This window comes from Phascolarctos cinereus, unplaced genomic scaffold (assembly GCF_003287225.1).
Source record: "Phascolarctos cinereus isolate Bilbo 61053 unplaced genomic scaffold, phaCin_HiC Scaffold_3;HRSCAF=262, whole genome shotgun sequence".
NCBI lineage: Eukaryota > Metazoa > Chordata > Mammalia > Diprotodontia > Phascolarctidae > Phascolarctos > Phascolarctos cinereus.
Genome location: NW_027555736.1, coordinates 186411897 through 186428821, shown reverse-complemented (window position 1 = coordinate 186428821; position 16925 = coordinate 186411897). Strand labels below are relative to the sequence as shown.

Sequence of the window (16925 nt, the reverse complement as noted above, 5' to 3'; positions counted from 1 at the left end):
TTAGAGAAATGCAAATCAAAACAACTCTGAGGTACCACATCACACCTAGGAGACTGGCTAACGTGACAAAATAGGAAAATGACAAATGTTGAAGAAGACAGGAGAAAATTGGAACATTAATGCATTGTGGGTGGAGTTTTGAACTGATCCAACCATTTTGAAGAGCAAACTGGAACTATGCCCAAAGGGCCATAAAAATGTGCATACCCTTTGACCCAGCAATACCACTTCTAGGGCTGTATCCCAAAAAGATCATACAAATGGGAAAAGGACCCACATGTACAAAAATATTTACAGCAGCTCTTTCTGCAGTGGCAAAGAATTGGAAATTGAGGGGATGCCCATCAACTGGGGAATGGCTGAACAAGTTGTGGTATATGAATGTAAAGAAATACTACTATGCTATAAGATGTGATGAGCAAGCAGACTTCAGAAAAACCTGGAAAGACTTGTATGGACTGACGCTGAGTGAAGTGAGCAGAACCAGGAGAACACAGTACACAGTAACAGACACTTTGTGAGATGACTAACTTTGAAAGACTTAGCTCTTCTCAGCAATGCAAGCATCTAAGACATCTCCAAAAGTCTCATGATAGAAAATGCTATCCACATCCAGAGAAAGAACTATGGAGTTTGAATGCAGATTGAAGCATAGTATTTGCTATTTTTTCCTTCTGTTTTGTTTCTTCTTTCTTGCGGTTCCTCCTATTGGTTCTAATTCTTCCTTACAATGTGACTAATGTGAAAATATGTTTAACAGGAACGTATATGTAAAGCCTCTATCAAGTTGCACACCATCTTGGGGAAGGAGAGAAAATTTAAATCTCAAGCTTATGGAAATGAATGATGAAAACTAAAATTAAATTTAAAAAAAAAAGTAATTTGGAAATAAGCCCCTAAAAGTCACTGTGTTTATCTGTTGATGCATCAATACCACTACTACATCTATGCCCTAAAGAGATGAAGAAAGAGGAAAAGGACCCATATGCATAAAAATATTTATAGAAGATCTTTCTTATCAAAGCAAAGAATCAGAAACTAAGGAAGCATCCATCACTGAAGAACAGCTAAACAAATTATAATATATGAATGTAATGGAATACTATTGTACCATAAAAAAACTAAGGAGACATTTTCAGAGAAATCTAGGAAGTCTTATTTGAACTAAGGCAAAATGAAGTAAGCAGAATCACAAGAAAAATTTATGCAACAACAACAACGTGAAGTCAATCAACTCTGAAAAACTTAATTAGCCCAAACAATAATATGAACAGGTACCATTCCAGAACACCAATAATAGAGAGTACTATCGACCTCCTAACAGAAGACTCAAAATGCTGGATAAGATTTCTATTTTTAGACATGACCAATATAAGAATTTGTTTTGCCTGATGTGTATTTTTAGAAGGATTCTGGGGTTATGGAAGTGATTGCTGATAAATCAAAATAAATTAATAAAATTTTTAAAAACCTAACAAACATGTGGAAGAAGGTAGGAAGAAGAGAAAATAAATATTTGTTAATTTTTTAATAAGATAATTGATGATCTTGGATAGAGTAGTTGCAGCAAATGAGAGGATAGAAGGAGGGGTATCTAGTATAAACAGCTTTCTCAAGAAGCTTAACCAAGGGGCAGCTAGGCGGCACAGTGGATACAGCACAGGTCCTGAAGTCAGGAGGACCTGAGTTCAAATCCAGCCTCAGACCAAACACTTGACACTTAATAGCTGTGTGACCCTGGGCAAGTCACTTAACCCCAATTACCTAAAACAAAAAAAGCTTAACCAAGAAAGAGAGGAAAGATAAAGGGAAATAACTAGGAGTGATAGTTAGAACAAGTTTGTTTTTTTAAAGGATGAGGGAGATATTGGCATACTTATAGGCTTCAAGGAAGGAGCCAGTAGACAAGAGACTGAAAATTAGAAAGAAAGGGAATAAAGGTGTGGGCAATTTGCTAAAGAACATGAGAAGGAAACGAGCCACTTCATTTGAGGCAGAGGTGAAGGAGGTAACAATGGGAGAAGATATATAAGTGATATGAGAAGTGGAGAAGAGAAGAGAGAGCTCTCATTGAATGGATTCAATTTTGGGGGGAAAGTATGAAGTAAAGTTCTCAACTGAGAGGATAAGAGAGGGCACTGGTGCGAGAGACCTGAGGAAGGATGAAAAGGTTTTGAACAGCCACAGCAGAGAGTGGATAGAGAATCAGTAACATAAATGTAAAAAGAGTGCACTGCTGCAACAAGGGGAGATTATACAGCAAAAATACCCTAACCATTCCACAATTTTCTCCAGCACATTTAGTAGCACAGGAATTGGAAGAACAAAGGAGGCGGACGATAGGAGCAATAATCCAAGATGGGTTTCCCAAATCTGTCACTGCTCTTCCTCTACTCTTCTACCAAAACCCACTACATACTTTCTCTTTACTCATCTACAGATGATGGCCTCTATACCACTTCCGAACCATGTCTCACCATGTTGCCACACACTCAGCCATCATCCACATCCCCATACCTCCTATTCCAAACTTGGAACTGGGGCATCCCTAAGCCCCCCAACTGATAGCCAAGTTTCCGTCTTATGCTGTCAACCCTGTATGCCACTTCCTACACATCCCTTCACCACAATGCTTACACTCCAGCCATCATCTTTATTTACCACTCCCCAACCCCAATCTTGGTTCCCCAAGCTCTGAAAGGCAGACTTTCACCTTATCTTGCCAGGATTACAGCCTCCATACCATTTCCTGGCCATCTCCTCACCATGACAAAGCATGCATATTCCACCTAAACCTCCATTCCTTTCCAGCTCCCCTTTAGTTATTGTCTTCTCCCATTAGGATGTAAGCTCTGTGAATGCTGGGTTTCTCTTGCTTCTACCTACACCCTATACTTAGCACCAAGCCCGGCATATAATAAATGCTAACTAAATACTTTAGCTCTCTATCTATTAAGGTACATGTCTCTATCACCCAGTAAAGTCAACATAAAAAGTAAAATATTCCTTAAGGACAGTAACAATTTTGTTTTGTCTCCCTAGACTCAGTGCAGTGTCTAACACACAGAAGGTGCTTAACAAACACTGTTGTTTGTTATTTGGTTTTATTTGTTTGTTATTAAATTTGTCTATTAGTCATGCTAATGAGTAAAAGGAATGGGATAGAAAACTGAATCCAGAAATAATCCCAAAGACCAAGAAGTACATTAAAATGGACAAGTTTGATTTTTCACTTGCTCTGGATGAGGTGTCATATTAATTAATATGAGTCGTATTACATCTAAGAATGACAAGCAATAGCAAGAGCCTGGGTAAACTAAATTTTCTAATAAATTGAAGCTGGTTATATCAACTTGTTATCATAATGGTTAATGGAGAACTAATTATAAAGACAGAAAAGGGAAGAGAATAAACCCAAGTGTAAATCGAAACCAGGTTTATTGTAAACTCAATAAAATGCCAAGAGTACACATATATGAGGGAAGGGACCCTTTTTTGTTTCTATTTATACTCTCAGAACCTAACACAATGTCTTACACTTCATAAGTGCTTAACGTGTGTTGTTTATTTAAATTGCATATTACCTTAATGAGAGAAAGAGAAAAAACACATTCAAAAATAACCAATATAATGGTCTCTGAAATGTAAACTGACCTTGAGCCAATCAAACTGTTTCGGACTTTCTGCCCACCTAATGAAAGACCAGAACCATAACTCAATGGCATGATAGAAAGCAAAGACAGAAAACTCACTAAATAAAACAAAGAACTATTTTAAAATTTGATGCCTAATACTGGATATATAGTACTGAAATTTATGGAATACAAGTCTCCAAAGAATTAAAAGTGAATTCACATACAGAGGGCAATGAAAAATTGCATGGTAGATATAAACAGGCTGCTTATGAAAAACATGAGTAAAAGATATCATCAAGAAACTGAATCATAGGAAGAGAAGATGAGTTAATCAACAGATGATAGGTGGACAGCCAGATTATTCTACCGGTACCCTAAAGATATCAGGAAAAATCAAAGCAGATCTCTGGTAAGCCAGGTAGATTTCATGTCAAACTTATGAGAAGATATGCACAGGATGGCCAAGTATGGATGGGATGCAACATGAATTGATGGAAAGAATTTCCAAATCAGAAATCATCAATCCACTGAGTGGAAAAGAATCATATAGATTACTAATGCACTGATAAATTCTGAAATAACCATAACATACATAAATATTCTCATAAAGATTTCTCAAATAACACAAACCCCCCCTCTGCTCAACTCCAATTAATACTCACTATATTCCACCTTCTTTCTCTTCTTTTTTTCTCTCAACCGATCTTCCTCCCTGGTCACTTCTTTTCCTCCTTCCTTTTTCTGATCCTCAAGGGTGCCAGAAAATACTGAGTCTCTTCGAGCAGTCTTCCTCAGGAAACGCTTTTTCTTGGATCTTCCTTTAACAAGCACAACTTTTCTTTTCAAACAGGTGCAGCCAAACATACAGTCAGGCCGACGACAATGAGCAGGTTGGCGTTTCTCCAAGGCTAGACTAGCACATATACAGCCCAGTCGGCAGAAGTCATTGTTGCAGGGGGGAGCTCGTTTCTTGATAATTTTGTGGATGGGTTTAGTTTTGAGAGAGGCCTAAAATTAAAGTAAACACTTATAATTCGGCTGAAATTTTTTGCTAACATCACCCCTAACCATCACTAAATGCAGTCTCACATAATCTACATCAATATCACAACTACAACTTTAATACGTTCCACATTATAACTACGTTGAAACACCATTCTTCATTTGAGAATCTCTAAAAACTACCATCTAGATTTTCATCTAGAACTCAAAGGACAAAGTGATTGCATAGCCAGGGCAAGGAGCAATATCTCTCAAGAATTCATGGTTACAGACAAGTAGGAGAATGTTCTTATTAAACTTATCAACAAGAATGGACTTACTCTCAATTGAAAACACACACACACACACACACACACACACACACACACACGCACGCACGCACGCAGAGTTCTACATAACAGGTAAGAGAGATGAGGGAGAATACAACATATGTAGAATGGGAGCATTAGGGGTTTAAGAATCAATAAACTACACCCTTGTTCCTCATTAGGCATTAGGGATGACTATCAATTACAAATATTTCCTACAAAGAAAAGTTGCAACATCTGAATGAAAAGATTTTCAGTTAAAGAATTTAGTCCCCCTGGGATTCTGATAAAACCCAGGTTAACAGACTCATCAGATTCTCCTTCCTCTTAGATTTTGGACTAATTTTCCATTTAAGAAACGAAAGATTAAAAGTGGAAGGTGCTATGTTCATTGTTTTTATTGTTTTTTTTTAAAGATATGATCAAATGTCAATTGACAAGTACCCAAAGACCACTGTATATATTAGTACCGATTTAAAAACTCTTATTGAAAAATTTTAAACCAAAATGTTACCTTTTTCTCCCTAGAGTCATAAATTTAATTAAATTTCTGAGATTTAGTACCTTATAAGCAGAACTTTTCAAAGCTGTTTTAACAAGATCAGAAAATGTACTTATCCACATTCTGGGGACTGAAGTTGGAGATTTCAGAATAGCAAGCTACCTTAACACAGGAGAGGGATGTTATTCAAAAGCACAATTATACTGTCTCCCTCTGCTGGGAGGAGATCTATAACCCGTGTATATCTCCTTAGCTTATTTGTAATTGTAACTAAGATATAAAGTAAGTTAAATGCTATGAACTAACTGATTCTTTTTGTTGAGAAGCCTCACTCCAACCTCCCTTCACTAATCAGGAGGCAGCTAGGTGGCGCGGAGAATAGAGCACTGGCTCTGGAGTCAGGAGGACCTGATATTCACTAGGTGTGTGACTCTGGGCAAGTCATTTAACCACTGCCTCACCAAAAACAAATAAACAAAAAACTAATCACATCCCTTCTCACCTAAGCTTATACTTTCTGGAAAGTGAAAAGTACATACTTGAGCTGTAAGCAGAGTCGTTAAAGACACATCTGCTCTCTCCTCAGTGATGTAGGTCCGTGGTTTCCCTTCCCACAGGGCACAATCTTCCAAGTCCATCAGCTTCACCTGAGATTTAGACAGTCCTGGAGGACGAGTTGCTGGGTGCTGTTGGTGATGTGCCTGCCTAAGATTGATCTGCTTTGGCAACACATTTTCATCCACAGTTGGTCCAATGAAGTTTTCCCCCTGACTTTCCAACATGCTATTTGGGGAAGTCTTGGTGGCCTTATCTCCTGGAGCTAAATGAGATGATTTCTGCTTTGGTGAAACAGGAGACGGCAAAATGGGTTTATAGGATGATTTAGTTCGGCCACTGGAAACTGCTTGTTTAGTGAGAGACTTGGTCTTACGAGGGACAGAAGGTACAGGATGAGGCTTCGAAGAGTAAGATGTGGATGGGGTAACTATAGATTGCTTCTTTAGAACACTATCTAATGTTCGTACATAGCTAGTACTCTTGGTTGGTAGTTGATATACCACAGGTGACGTGGGAGCATTTGATGAAAAGCCCATGCTCGTTTCCATTAGCTTGCCTTCATTTTCTAAATATTCGTCAAGTTTGTCACTACAGAAGGCAGAGCGATTCTTCAGGGAACTCTCTGAACTGCCACCTAAAATTAAAACACACATTTTTGAGAAAAGTACAGTTATAAATCCTGGAAAATGCACTATAAAAAAAGCAAGCCTTTGAGCAACACTGGAATAGAACATTACTTACTGGACAAGATATTCTGAGAAAGAAGAAAAAAAAGAGTAGTACAAAAAATGACTAATCCTATAACCCATGCATTTTAAAACTTCTATCTTTTGGGGAAGCTAGGTGGCGCAGTGGATAGAGCTCCAGCCTTGTAATCAGTTGCACCTGAGTTCAAATTCGGCCTCAGACACTTGACACTCATTAGCTGTGTAACTCTGGACAAGTCACTTAACCCAAATGCCTCGCCAAAAAGGAAAAAAAAATGTATCATTTTCTTGCTCCTGTGTATTCCTTTTCCAATTCACGCTTAAAAAAGCAATTCAAATCATCTTCATAATTCACCACACTAATTTCATCACAACTCTTCTCAAAAGCCTTTAAAGGAATCCTCAATGCCTATTCAAATTCTAGATTCGTTTATTCAAGGCTCTCTACTATGTGGCTCTAACCTAACTTTCTAGTTTTCATAGTATTATCTTTCACTGACTCCTCCTGCTCTCTCTTCTACATATTTCCTCAAATTGTCTCTCACATGTCAAAGAGACTCCTTTCTATCACCAATTTTCTGAAGATTGTGAACAGTCCCATGTGCATGTGTGAACAGGAGGAAGGGAGGGAAAGAGAAGGAGATCTCCCCTACCTGCCCATAAACGTTCGGGACATTGGGCATATGAAATAAGCCATGCCCATACCAAAATAGAACTTAATATAAACTTTTATTTCAGGGAGCTTATGATCTGAGAGTTATCATGTCTATTTTTGCATGCCAATAATTTAGTAAAATGCCCTGAACACTCAGGGATCTGCCATTTCATCAGTGAAAGGAATTCCTCTACCAATGCAGATATAAAGTCTTCAAAAGTTGAGGAAAATATACTTTAACTCAAAATTACAGAGAGCTTTTGTTATCAAAACAAAGACTCCCCACCTCTCTATCATGCCATTCTAAGTTTGTCACTTACTACCTTAAAAGACTTAAGAATTCCAGTCAATGCAATGACAATCATGGTTCTACAAGACTGATGAAGCATGCCTCCTACCTCTAGGTGAAAAAGTAATGGACCAGAGGTGCACAATGAGAATGAGCCAAAGGGTGAATCTCCTTTCCTTGGCTGTATTTATTAAAAGCACTTTTTTTTTGCGGGGGGGGGGGAAATGAAAGAAATGGGTGGCAATGACAGTGATACAAAACAAGAAGACAAAGTCATCTACGAAACATGTAAAAATAGGCAGAAGAGTGAATAAAATTCAAATGGGGTTTCCTGGTCATGTGACCAACAAGATAGAAGACAAGACTTTCTCTGACCCTCATGACCTCTCAAATCTTTTTGAAATAAGAATTATGCACAACAGATAAAGTAATTTTAATTATCCATAGTCTAAAACACCAAGAATGATGAACTAAAAGCAGTGAAGACAAATCCCTTACTCGCTCAGTAGCCCTTTTACCCACCAGCCACCTTGGGGTGAGAAGGCTTATAGGACAACTGAGAAGGCAAAAGAAGGGACTAAAATAAGTGGAAGGGTGGCCACTAGGTGGCCCAGTGGACAGAGCTCTGGCCTTGGAGTCAGGAGGACGTGAGTTCAAATCCAACCTCGGACACTTGACACTAACTAGTCGTGTGACCCTGGGCAGGTCACTTAACCCCAATTATCTCACCAAAAAACAAATTTTAAAAAAGTGGAAGAAATCTCATTTCATCTGTGGGAAAGGATCCAACTGAAGGATGTTCCCATGAGGAGAAGAGAGATATTAGATAATGGGAAATAGGAGCTTACAGTAAGTATAATATACAGGGATTTGGCGCTTAAAGAGACCAGTTATCCTACTTCAGGAGAAGGGGAAACAGAACTCCTGAAGGCAACTGGCACCCATAAAAGTGTGAAGGCATGGACCCAGAGAGAAGATGTCATGGCAAATGAGAAAATAAATTGTCCTCTGCAAATGAAAGTAAAAAACTGCACAATCAGAAACAAGAAAACTCCTCTGATACTCTATCCTCTCCATCATCTTAAAGAATTAGCATTTCTAAGAGTGAGGCACAAGAGAAAAAGGAGGCCAGGGGTAATCTACAAGGCATTATTAAATTAAAACACTATTTTTAAAAAATTGTTTCTCATCTTTAAAAATTTAATTAGGAAAAGAAGAAGAGAAAAACAGCAACTAAAGAATAAAAAGGAATAAATAAGTATAAGGATCTCAAATCAAAGGAAATTCAAAAGGGTACAAAGACCACAAATAGTGCCATGTTAGTTTAATCATGTTAAGTTTAATAAACTTTAAAAAACAACCTGTAAGAGAGATTCATGGTTTCATATGCAAATCTTTTATGTCTTCATATTCTTGTTCAACAATGTTTAACTTCATTATTTTACAGGGGAAAAAACCATAATTAAACATTCATTCATACTGATTAAGTTTTGTTTTCTTTTGTTTTTAAGTCAAAGTAGAAAATAAAGTTTCTATCTTTCAGTTTATGTTTCAATGGAAGCGACAATACATATAAGAACACACAACTGAGATAACAAACCAAAAAAAGTATATCCACATAATTAAGTCTAGGCAGACAAATAAGGGGTGGCTGGAGTGATTAAGAAGCTACCAGAGAAGGCTTCTTCATTCAGTGAGGAAAATGTGTCTTGGAGAGGTTTGAGGAGGAATAGAATGCAGAGATGAAAGCTGTGTTCATGTTCTAGCTGTCCTACTCTCTAAATTATGTGACTATGGGCAATCACTTAGCTTCTCTGAGCCTCATTTGTACATTTCTTAAATGAGAATATTCACACCTACCACAAAGTATTTTACATAGGATGTTCCAGAAGTCTTATTCATAATGATTCTGGGATATTACTATAAAAGGCTCTAGCCATTCTAGATCTTAAATTGTATTATAAAGCAGCAATCATCAAAACTACTTGGTACTGGCTAAGAAACAGAGTGGTGGATCAACGGAATAGGTTTAAGTATACAAAAGACACAGTAGTCAATGGCTACAGTAATCTACTGTTTGATAAACCCAAAGACCCCAGCTTCTAGGATAAGAACTCACTCTTTGACAAAAACTGCTGGGAAAACTGGAAAACAGTATGGCAGAAGAAACTAGGCATAGACCAAAATCTTACACCATATACCAAAATAAAGTCAAAATGGGTACATGATTTAAATACAAAGGCTGACACTATAAGGAAACTGGGGGAACAGCTGTCAGTTTCATGGAGAACAGAAGAATTTATGACAAAACAAGAGATAGAGAATATCAGGAAATGCAAAATGGATAATTTTGATTACATTAAACTAAAAAGGTTTTGCACAAAGCCAACGCAACCAAGATTAGGAAGGAAGCAGAAAACTGGGAAACAATTTTTACAACCAGTGTCTCTGATAAGGGCCTCATTACTAAAATACATAGAGAACTAAGTCAAATTTATAAGAGACAAGTCACTCCCCAACTGATAAATGGTCAAAGGATATGAACAGGCAGTTTTCAGATGAAGCAATTAAAGCTATCTATAGTCATATGAAAAAATGCTCTAAAATCACTATTGATTAGAGAAATGCAAATCAAAACAACTCCGAGGCACCACATCACACTAGGAGATTGGCTAACGTGACAAAATAGGAAAATGACAAATGTTGGAGAAGACAGGGGAAAATTGGAATATTAATGCATTGTGGGTAGAGTTGTGAAGTGATCCAACCATTTTGAAGAGCAAACTGGAACTATGCCCAAAGGGCCATAAAAATGTGCATACCCTTTGACCCAGCAATACCACTTCTAGGGCTGTATCCCAAAAAGATCATACAAATGGGAAAAGGACCCACATGTACAAAAATATTTACAGCAGCTCTTTCTGCAGTGGCAAAGAATTGGAAATTGAGGGGATGCCCATCAACTGGGGAATGGCTGAACAAGTTGTGGTATATGAATGTAAAGAAATACTACTATGCTATAAGATGTGATGAGCAAGCAGACTTCAGAAAAACCTGGAAAGACTTGTATGGACTGACGCTGAGTGAAGTGAGCAGAACCAGGAGAACACAGTACACAGCAACAGACACTTTGTGAGATGACTAACTCTGAAAGACTTAGCTCTTCTCAGCAATGCAAGCATCTAAGACATCTCCAAAAGTCTCATGATAGAAAATGCTATCCACATCCAGAGAAAGAACTATGGAGTTTGAATGCAGATTGAAGCATAGTATTTGCTATTTTTTCCTTCTGTTTTGTTTCTTTTTTCTTGTGGTTCCTCCTATTAGTTCTAATTCTTCTTTACAATGTGACTAATGGAAAATATGTTTAACAGGAACGTATATGTAAAGCCTCTATCAAGTTGCATGCCATCTTGAGGAAGGAGGCAGAAAGGGAAGGGGAGGAAATTTAAAACTCAAAAGCTTATGGAAGTGAATGTTAAAAACTAAAAATAAATTAATTTTAAAAAACAAAAATAAAAAAACAAAAACATGTAAAAATAATAATTTTTTTAAAAGGTTCTAAAGGAAAACATAACTGACATGATGAAAATCATGCTTAAAGTAGATGATTCTCCAACTACTAGGCCTATACCCCAAAGAGATTCAAGAAACCTGAAAGGGACCTATGAGGAGAAAAATATTTATAGTAGCTTTTTGTAGTGGTAAAAAAGTAGAAGCTAAGACTGTACCATTCAACTGGAGAATGATTGAACCAATTAAGACAGATGAATATAATGGAACATTAATGTGCTATAAGAAATAATGAAAAATATAATTACAGAGAAATCTGTGAAGATTTGTACAAATTGAAAAAGAGAGTAGCGAAAAGAACTAGGAAAAAAATTTATAACAAAAACTCTGTAAAAACAAACAATTTCGTAAGGCTTCAGAATTTTGATCAATGCTATGATAAACTATGATTTCAAAGGACCAAAGATGAGGAATGCTACTTATCTCCTGACAAAGAGAGGATAATACTAACATGTAGTACGAGACACACACTTCTGGAAATGGTCAATATGTGAATTTGTCTTGCTTGACCATACATATCTGTGACAAGGATTTTTTCTTTCTTTTTGGCAGAGGTCTTTTTTTTTTTGGGGGGGACACTTGATAATTGAAAAATAAACATTTTTCTTCAAACACAGAAGATGATTCTTGCTTTGTTGTCATGTATGTAATGGAAAGAATTAAGCAGCCATAAGAAAGCTGTTGCAATAATCTGATTCTGAATTGCTTAAAAATAAGAACTAAGGCTATACTTGCAAAAATGAAGGGAACAGAATAAATATAAGAAAAATGTATTTCTTTTCACAATTTCTGGTTCAATTTAAATTATAAGGGAAGGAGCAGGAAAGAATAAGTATCAAATTACATGTTTCATAGAACATTTTCTGGGAATAATTATTTCATTCTAAAAATTTGGGTACCTAAAAAATAAATAAATAAATGTTTGGTTACCTTCATTCTTAGAGGAAGAAGCACTATGAAACTTTCCTCTCCACCCTTTGATCTTCGTGAAGTCATTGGTCTTCCCTGTCCTGGAAACAAAAGGAAATCCAGGATCTGAAAAAGAAAGAACCCAACATATAGTCAGTCACTAAAATTCCAATCAACTATTTAACATGTCATTTGGTAAGATCCACACCATTACACATAAGATCTGATTTCACTTGCTTTTCAAGAAATATTATCTTACATTCATATCATATACAACCTTAGCCCTAAATAATAAAAATGGTGTTTGAGTTTTCAAATGCTATTTACTCACCCGGAGAGCCAGGATTGGTTCCTCCAAGGTTCCAGAGAGGAAAGCTAGTGGCAGGAGCCAGAGGCAGCTGTACCCCCAAGTATTTAAGGTCAATACTCATTGTTGGATCCACTGAGTTCAGTTTCAAACCCACTGTCAGAAATAACATAATATAGCATTAAAAGAAATAATCTTTCAAAAACAAATGTAAGTAAAAACATTACATTTTACAATGAGATGTTAAATGACTTTCCCATGGCCATTCCACCAATAATATCAAATGGAGCATCATATTAAGATATACTTGAGACATATTAAGAATTTCTAGAAGTTCTAAGCAGAAGTGTTCAAAGACAATTTCAATTCACATAATATTCTATGAACAGCTGTTGTTGTAAGAGAAATCTTTAAGAAGCTATTACATATGCCAAGTGTCCACACAGCCATACAAAAGGTGTCTCAAGAAATTGTTAAAAAAAAAAAAAGCTGGCATTAATAAGCCTAACTCCAAAATACAAAGTTTTTACCAGAGACTATTTGAAAATACCTAACAAAAACAAAACTGAATTTCTAACACAAAAAAAAGTAACACTATACAATATAAGTATTCATTCATGTCTTAGTTTCCTATCAACAGCAGACCACAGAAGAAACAATGAAAGAATGTGCTTTTCACTGGACAGTTGTAGCTGCGTGAATATAAAATAAATAAACGAATGAATGAAAGCCTATCCTCTCTGAGCCCTAGCTTCCTCATTTGCAAAATGAGGTGACTGAACAAGATGAAATCTAAGGTTCCACATACTTCTATAATAGTAGAGTAGTGCACAGAATGCTGGACTTGGAATTTGGAAAATCTGAATTCAAATCTAGCCTCAGACATTTATTAGCTATGTGACCCTGTGCAAGTCTAACCCGTCTGCTTCGGTTTCTTCATCTGTAAAATGGGGATAATAATGGGGCAGGAACAGAATAAGGATTTATTCATTCCTATTATGTACCTGGTAATGCGCTAAGCTCTTTACATATATTATCCCATTTGATCCCCATACAGGTAGGTGCTGTAATTACCAAGGAATTTGTTTTATGGGTTTGGTTTGGTTTAATTTGTGCAGTGGGCACATGGAAGTAGTAGAAGGTACAGATTAAATATATTTCTGACAAAGATGACAGAACATTGTAGTTAGTGCTGGTTCATAAAACACCAGCTCAAAAGAAAATGAGAGCCTGAAGAAAACTTGGCATCAAATTCACCTAAGACAAATCATTCCAAGGGCTTTTATAGAAGAAACTTCGAAGAAGACAACAAATGAACACAAAATACAACAGATTTGCCAGAAATGTAAAAGTGATCATCTATTATCATCTTTAACAAAAGTGAAAACCCCACATTTGGACTATTTCATCTTGGTAACCCAATGTACTATATGAAGAAGTGCTGATGGCACATAAGATGAAGTTAGGAAGAGAGAGTAGACCTGATCCACTATGTACTATGTCCAGGAGAAATCTGTGCTGAAAGTGATTCTATTTAAAGGACATTCAGGAATCAAAGGTCATGGCAACTTAGAGGAAAGCCTTTTAGAAGAGAAAAGATCAGGCAAGACAACAACAACAATAATAACAAGAAATCAGCAACCAAGAATCAGTAATTACCCACTGATATAACTCTTTGCTTAGTTTTAGAAAATTTTGAATTAACCAAAAGATAAGGTTTTTTCAGTCTATAGCAAACAACATATTCATAGTCACAAAATTGATAAAGAACGTAAGATCCAACTGTGCCTTTTTATTCACGTTTTTTTAAACCGACACCAAATTGCTGCCCTCAAACTCTCTATGTGTAAGCGATCTCCCACAAATATGACTGATAAATGCGATTACAGATGATGCTAATTAATAATCCAAAGAAAACCAACATCAAGCTATAAAACAGGAAGCAATTTCTCTTCTAAGGTGTCTACTATTATCTTGGAAGAGACCCTATTCATATGCCCAAAAAGGAAAAAATTCCTATTGCTACATAAGGTTTTCCAAATGTTCTTATTCAAAGACAACATGGTACCAACACTATCTAGCCCACGAACACCCTTCAATTAAATCCAAAATAATTTAAGAGACTGGCCATATTGCAAAAATAAAGCAGAATTTCCTAGGTTATAACTTAAGCACGATGAGTTTAATGTCATATAATACACATACACACACACATACACACAAACATCTTTTTTTAATCCAAATTTGTGGTTTCATAATTGTACAGCGCTCTCTAGGGATGTATATTCTTCTTCTCACAGTATCACTCAACAAAACCATTCTACATCTTACAGTCTGAGAGTTGCACTGGGCACTGAGAGGTTAAGCAACTTGCTCAGTGGTCAAGTAGTCCATATATGCATAAAAGGTGGGACCCTGAACCCAGGTCTTCCTGACTTGAAGCAGACATTCTATTTACTACACCATAATGCCTCCCTATGAGTTGTATACAGAAGAAAAAATTATAATAAAACAAAATTATTCACTTTACTTGAACACTTTCAAAATTAGTTTCCCTCTCCAATACTAATTTAAATACTTTAACATTAGCGTTTATATCCCTGTCTAGCATATCAATGTCTTTGTCACTAACCTGCATATCAGATGTTGTAAACATATTTGCTATTTATGACTTCTTTGGTTATTTATGAACACTTTCTTCTGCAATTAGAAAATATTTCTTTCTTTTTTAATAACCACGAGCTTAAAGTCAAGTGTTAGACATAGAATACATCACAGAAGCATATTAAAATGTAAAAATTGTGGCTGATATTAAATTAGAAGCCACTATCCTTTAAAATGTAACAAATGAGCTGATGTCACATGTTCTCTTCACATACCAGAAACAACTGTTTACATTTATTTTGAATAATGATGCAGATACTGAAAGCAGATCTAAAATGATAATAAATGTGTAAAAATCAACATATAGAAGGAGCATTGGTCAAGAGATAATGGAAATATAATTAATAATACAGATAAATCTTTATAAAAATCAACCTGAGAGGGATTTTCAATCAAGGAAAATTTCAGTAACTCTGATTTGTTGGCAGAAATGTAAATGGCAATTTAAAAACCAAAACTAAAGCCTTTATTAATACAATGAAAATCTCTTACCATTGAAAAACAAACCTAAGGGCTCTCTATCAGAAATACAAGTCACAACATAAAGTATGTTTTACTGAGATTTCGTTCACCCAGAAGAAAGAAAAAATAAGGTGAAAAAATGGTATTGAAGGCTCTTATTTTGAATAATGCCATAGGCAACGCATCTCAATTCTAGAAACTTTAACAAATGTGGATCTGGCAAAGCTACATCAGTTAACCATTAAAGAGAGTATGGAGGAGGATGAACCTATAGGCTCATCAAAGAAAATGATCTGAATATGAAAGCATCAAGAGAAGACTTTGGGGGAAAAGAAATTAATGAGGCCTCTATAATATTTATCTGATATCTTTATGATCCTATAGGAAAAAATCAAACTTGAAATAAAAGATGGCCTATCAAGCTATAATGGAATTTGGGAGTAGGGGAAATTATCCCCCACTAAAAAAACCACCTCCAAACTCCTAAAACTTGATTTATCAAAAAAGCATCAACTATATATCACATGCCCTGCAGAAAAACAAAGACCAAAAGGAAATACTGATCTGAAAATACTACTGTTTTTAGGGACAAAAAGAATTGGAAATGGGAAGAAGCTTCATGTGAACCAAGTCACATTATGCGACCATGTTTTGTTGGGAAATTACGCGGCTGCCACCCACCTCCCTCAAAAATCCACATATTTTGATTCATTCTTTATTCACTCTAGGAATTAGCATGTTTGAGATTATAACCTAAATGTTGTTAAAAAATAAGATATTTATTTATTTTCCTAATTTTTAATTTCACTTTTCAATATGACATGCCAGAACTTTTTTCCATTATTTCCTATGAAATGTTGGTCCCTGTTTTAATTGGATTCACTGTAAGTAATCTTTTCCAGTACCAATTAGTCTCAGGAAATAAAAAAATAAAGCAAAAAACAAGAAAAAAAACCAAGGGCACTTTGGTGTTGTGTTTATCTATCCATCTAGAAGATAATTGTAAAAATCTAAAGATAAGTATGGTATAAACATAAGCTATATATGTATGCAATATAGACATATAAAATAAGTTGACATCACATGTTCTTTTCACATGCCAGAAACAACTGATTATATCACATGCTCAGTGGGCACTTAGATGCTTCTGACAGACAATAAGATGGGCCCAGAATTGAGGAAGAAATAAAGTTATATTCTGTTTGGGTAACTGAAATGTGCTTTTAATAATTCTAAACTGCTGGCAAGAGTATATCCCTAAGATTTGTCCTTTGTTTGTTAGACAATTGGGAGCAAGCCTCCTTTGCTAATTCATCATCCATGCCATGCTCACTGTGAGCGTACCCTAAAACTT

General features: G+C 36.0%; 1 protein-coding gene across 1 annotated transcript in view; it reads right to left on the bottom strand.

Moving 5' to 3' along the window:
• MGA (MAX dimerization protein MGA) overlaps nt 1–16925 on the bottom strand; it is a 115173-nt gene that overhangs the window by 64661 nt on the left and 33587 nt on the right. The window contains 4 exon segments of the mRNA XM_078151352.1: nt 4298–4643; nt 5987–6639; nt 12160–12264; nt 12470–12601. Coding sequence (XP_078007478.1) covers nt 4298–4643; nt 5987–6639; nt 12160–12264; nt 12470–12601 — 1236 coding nt within the window.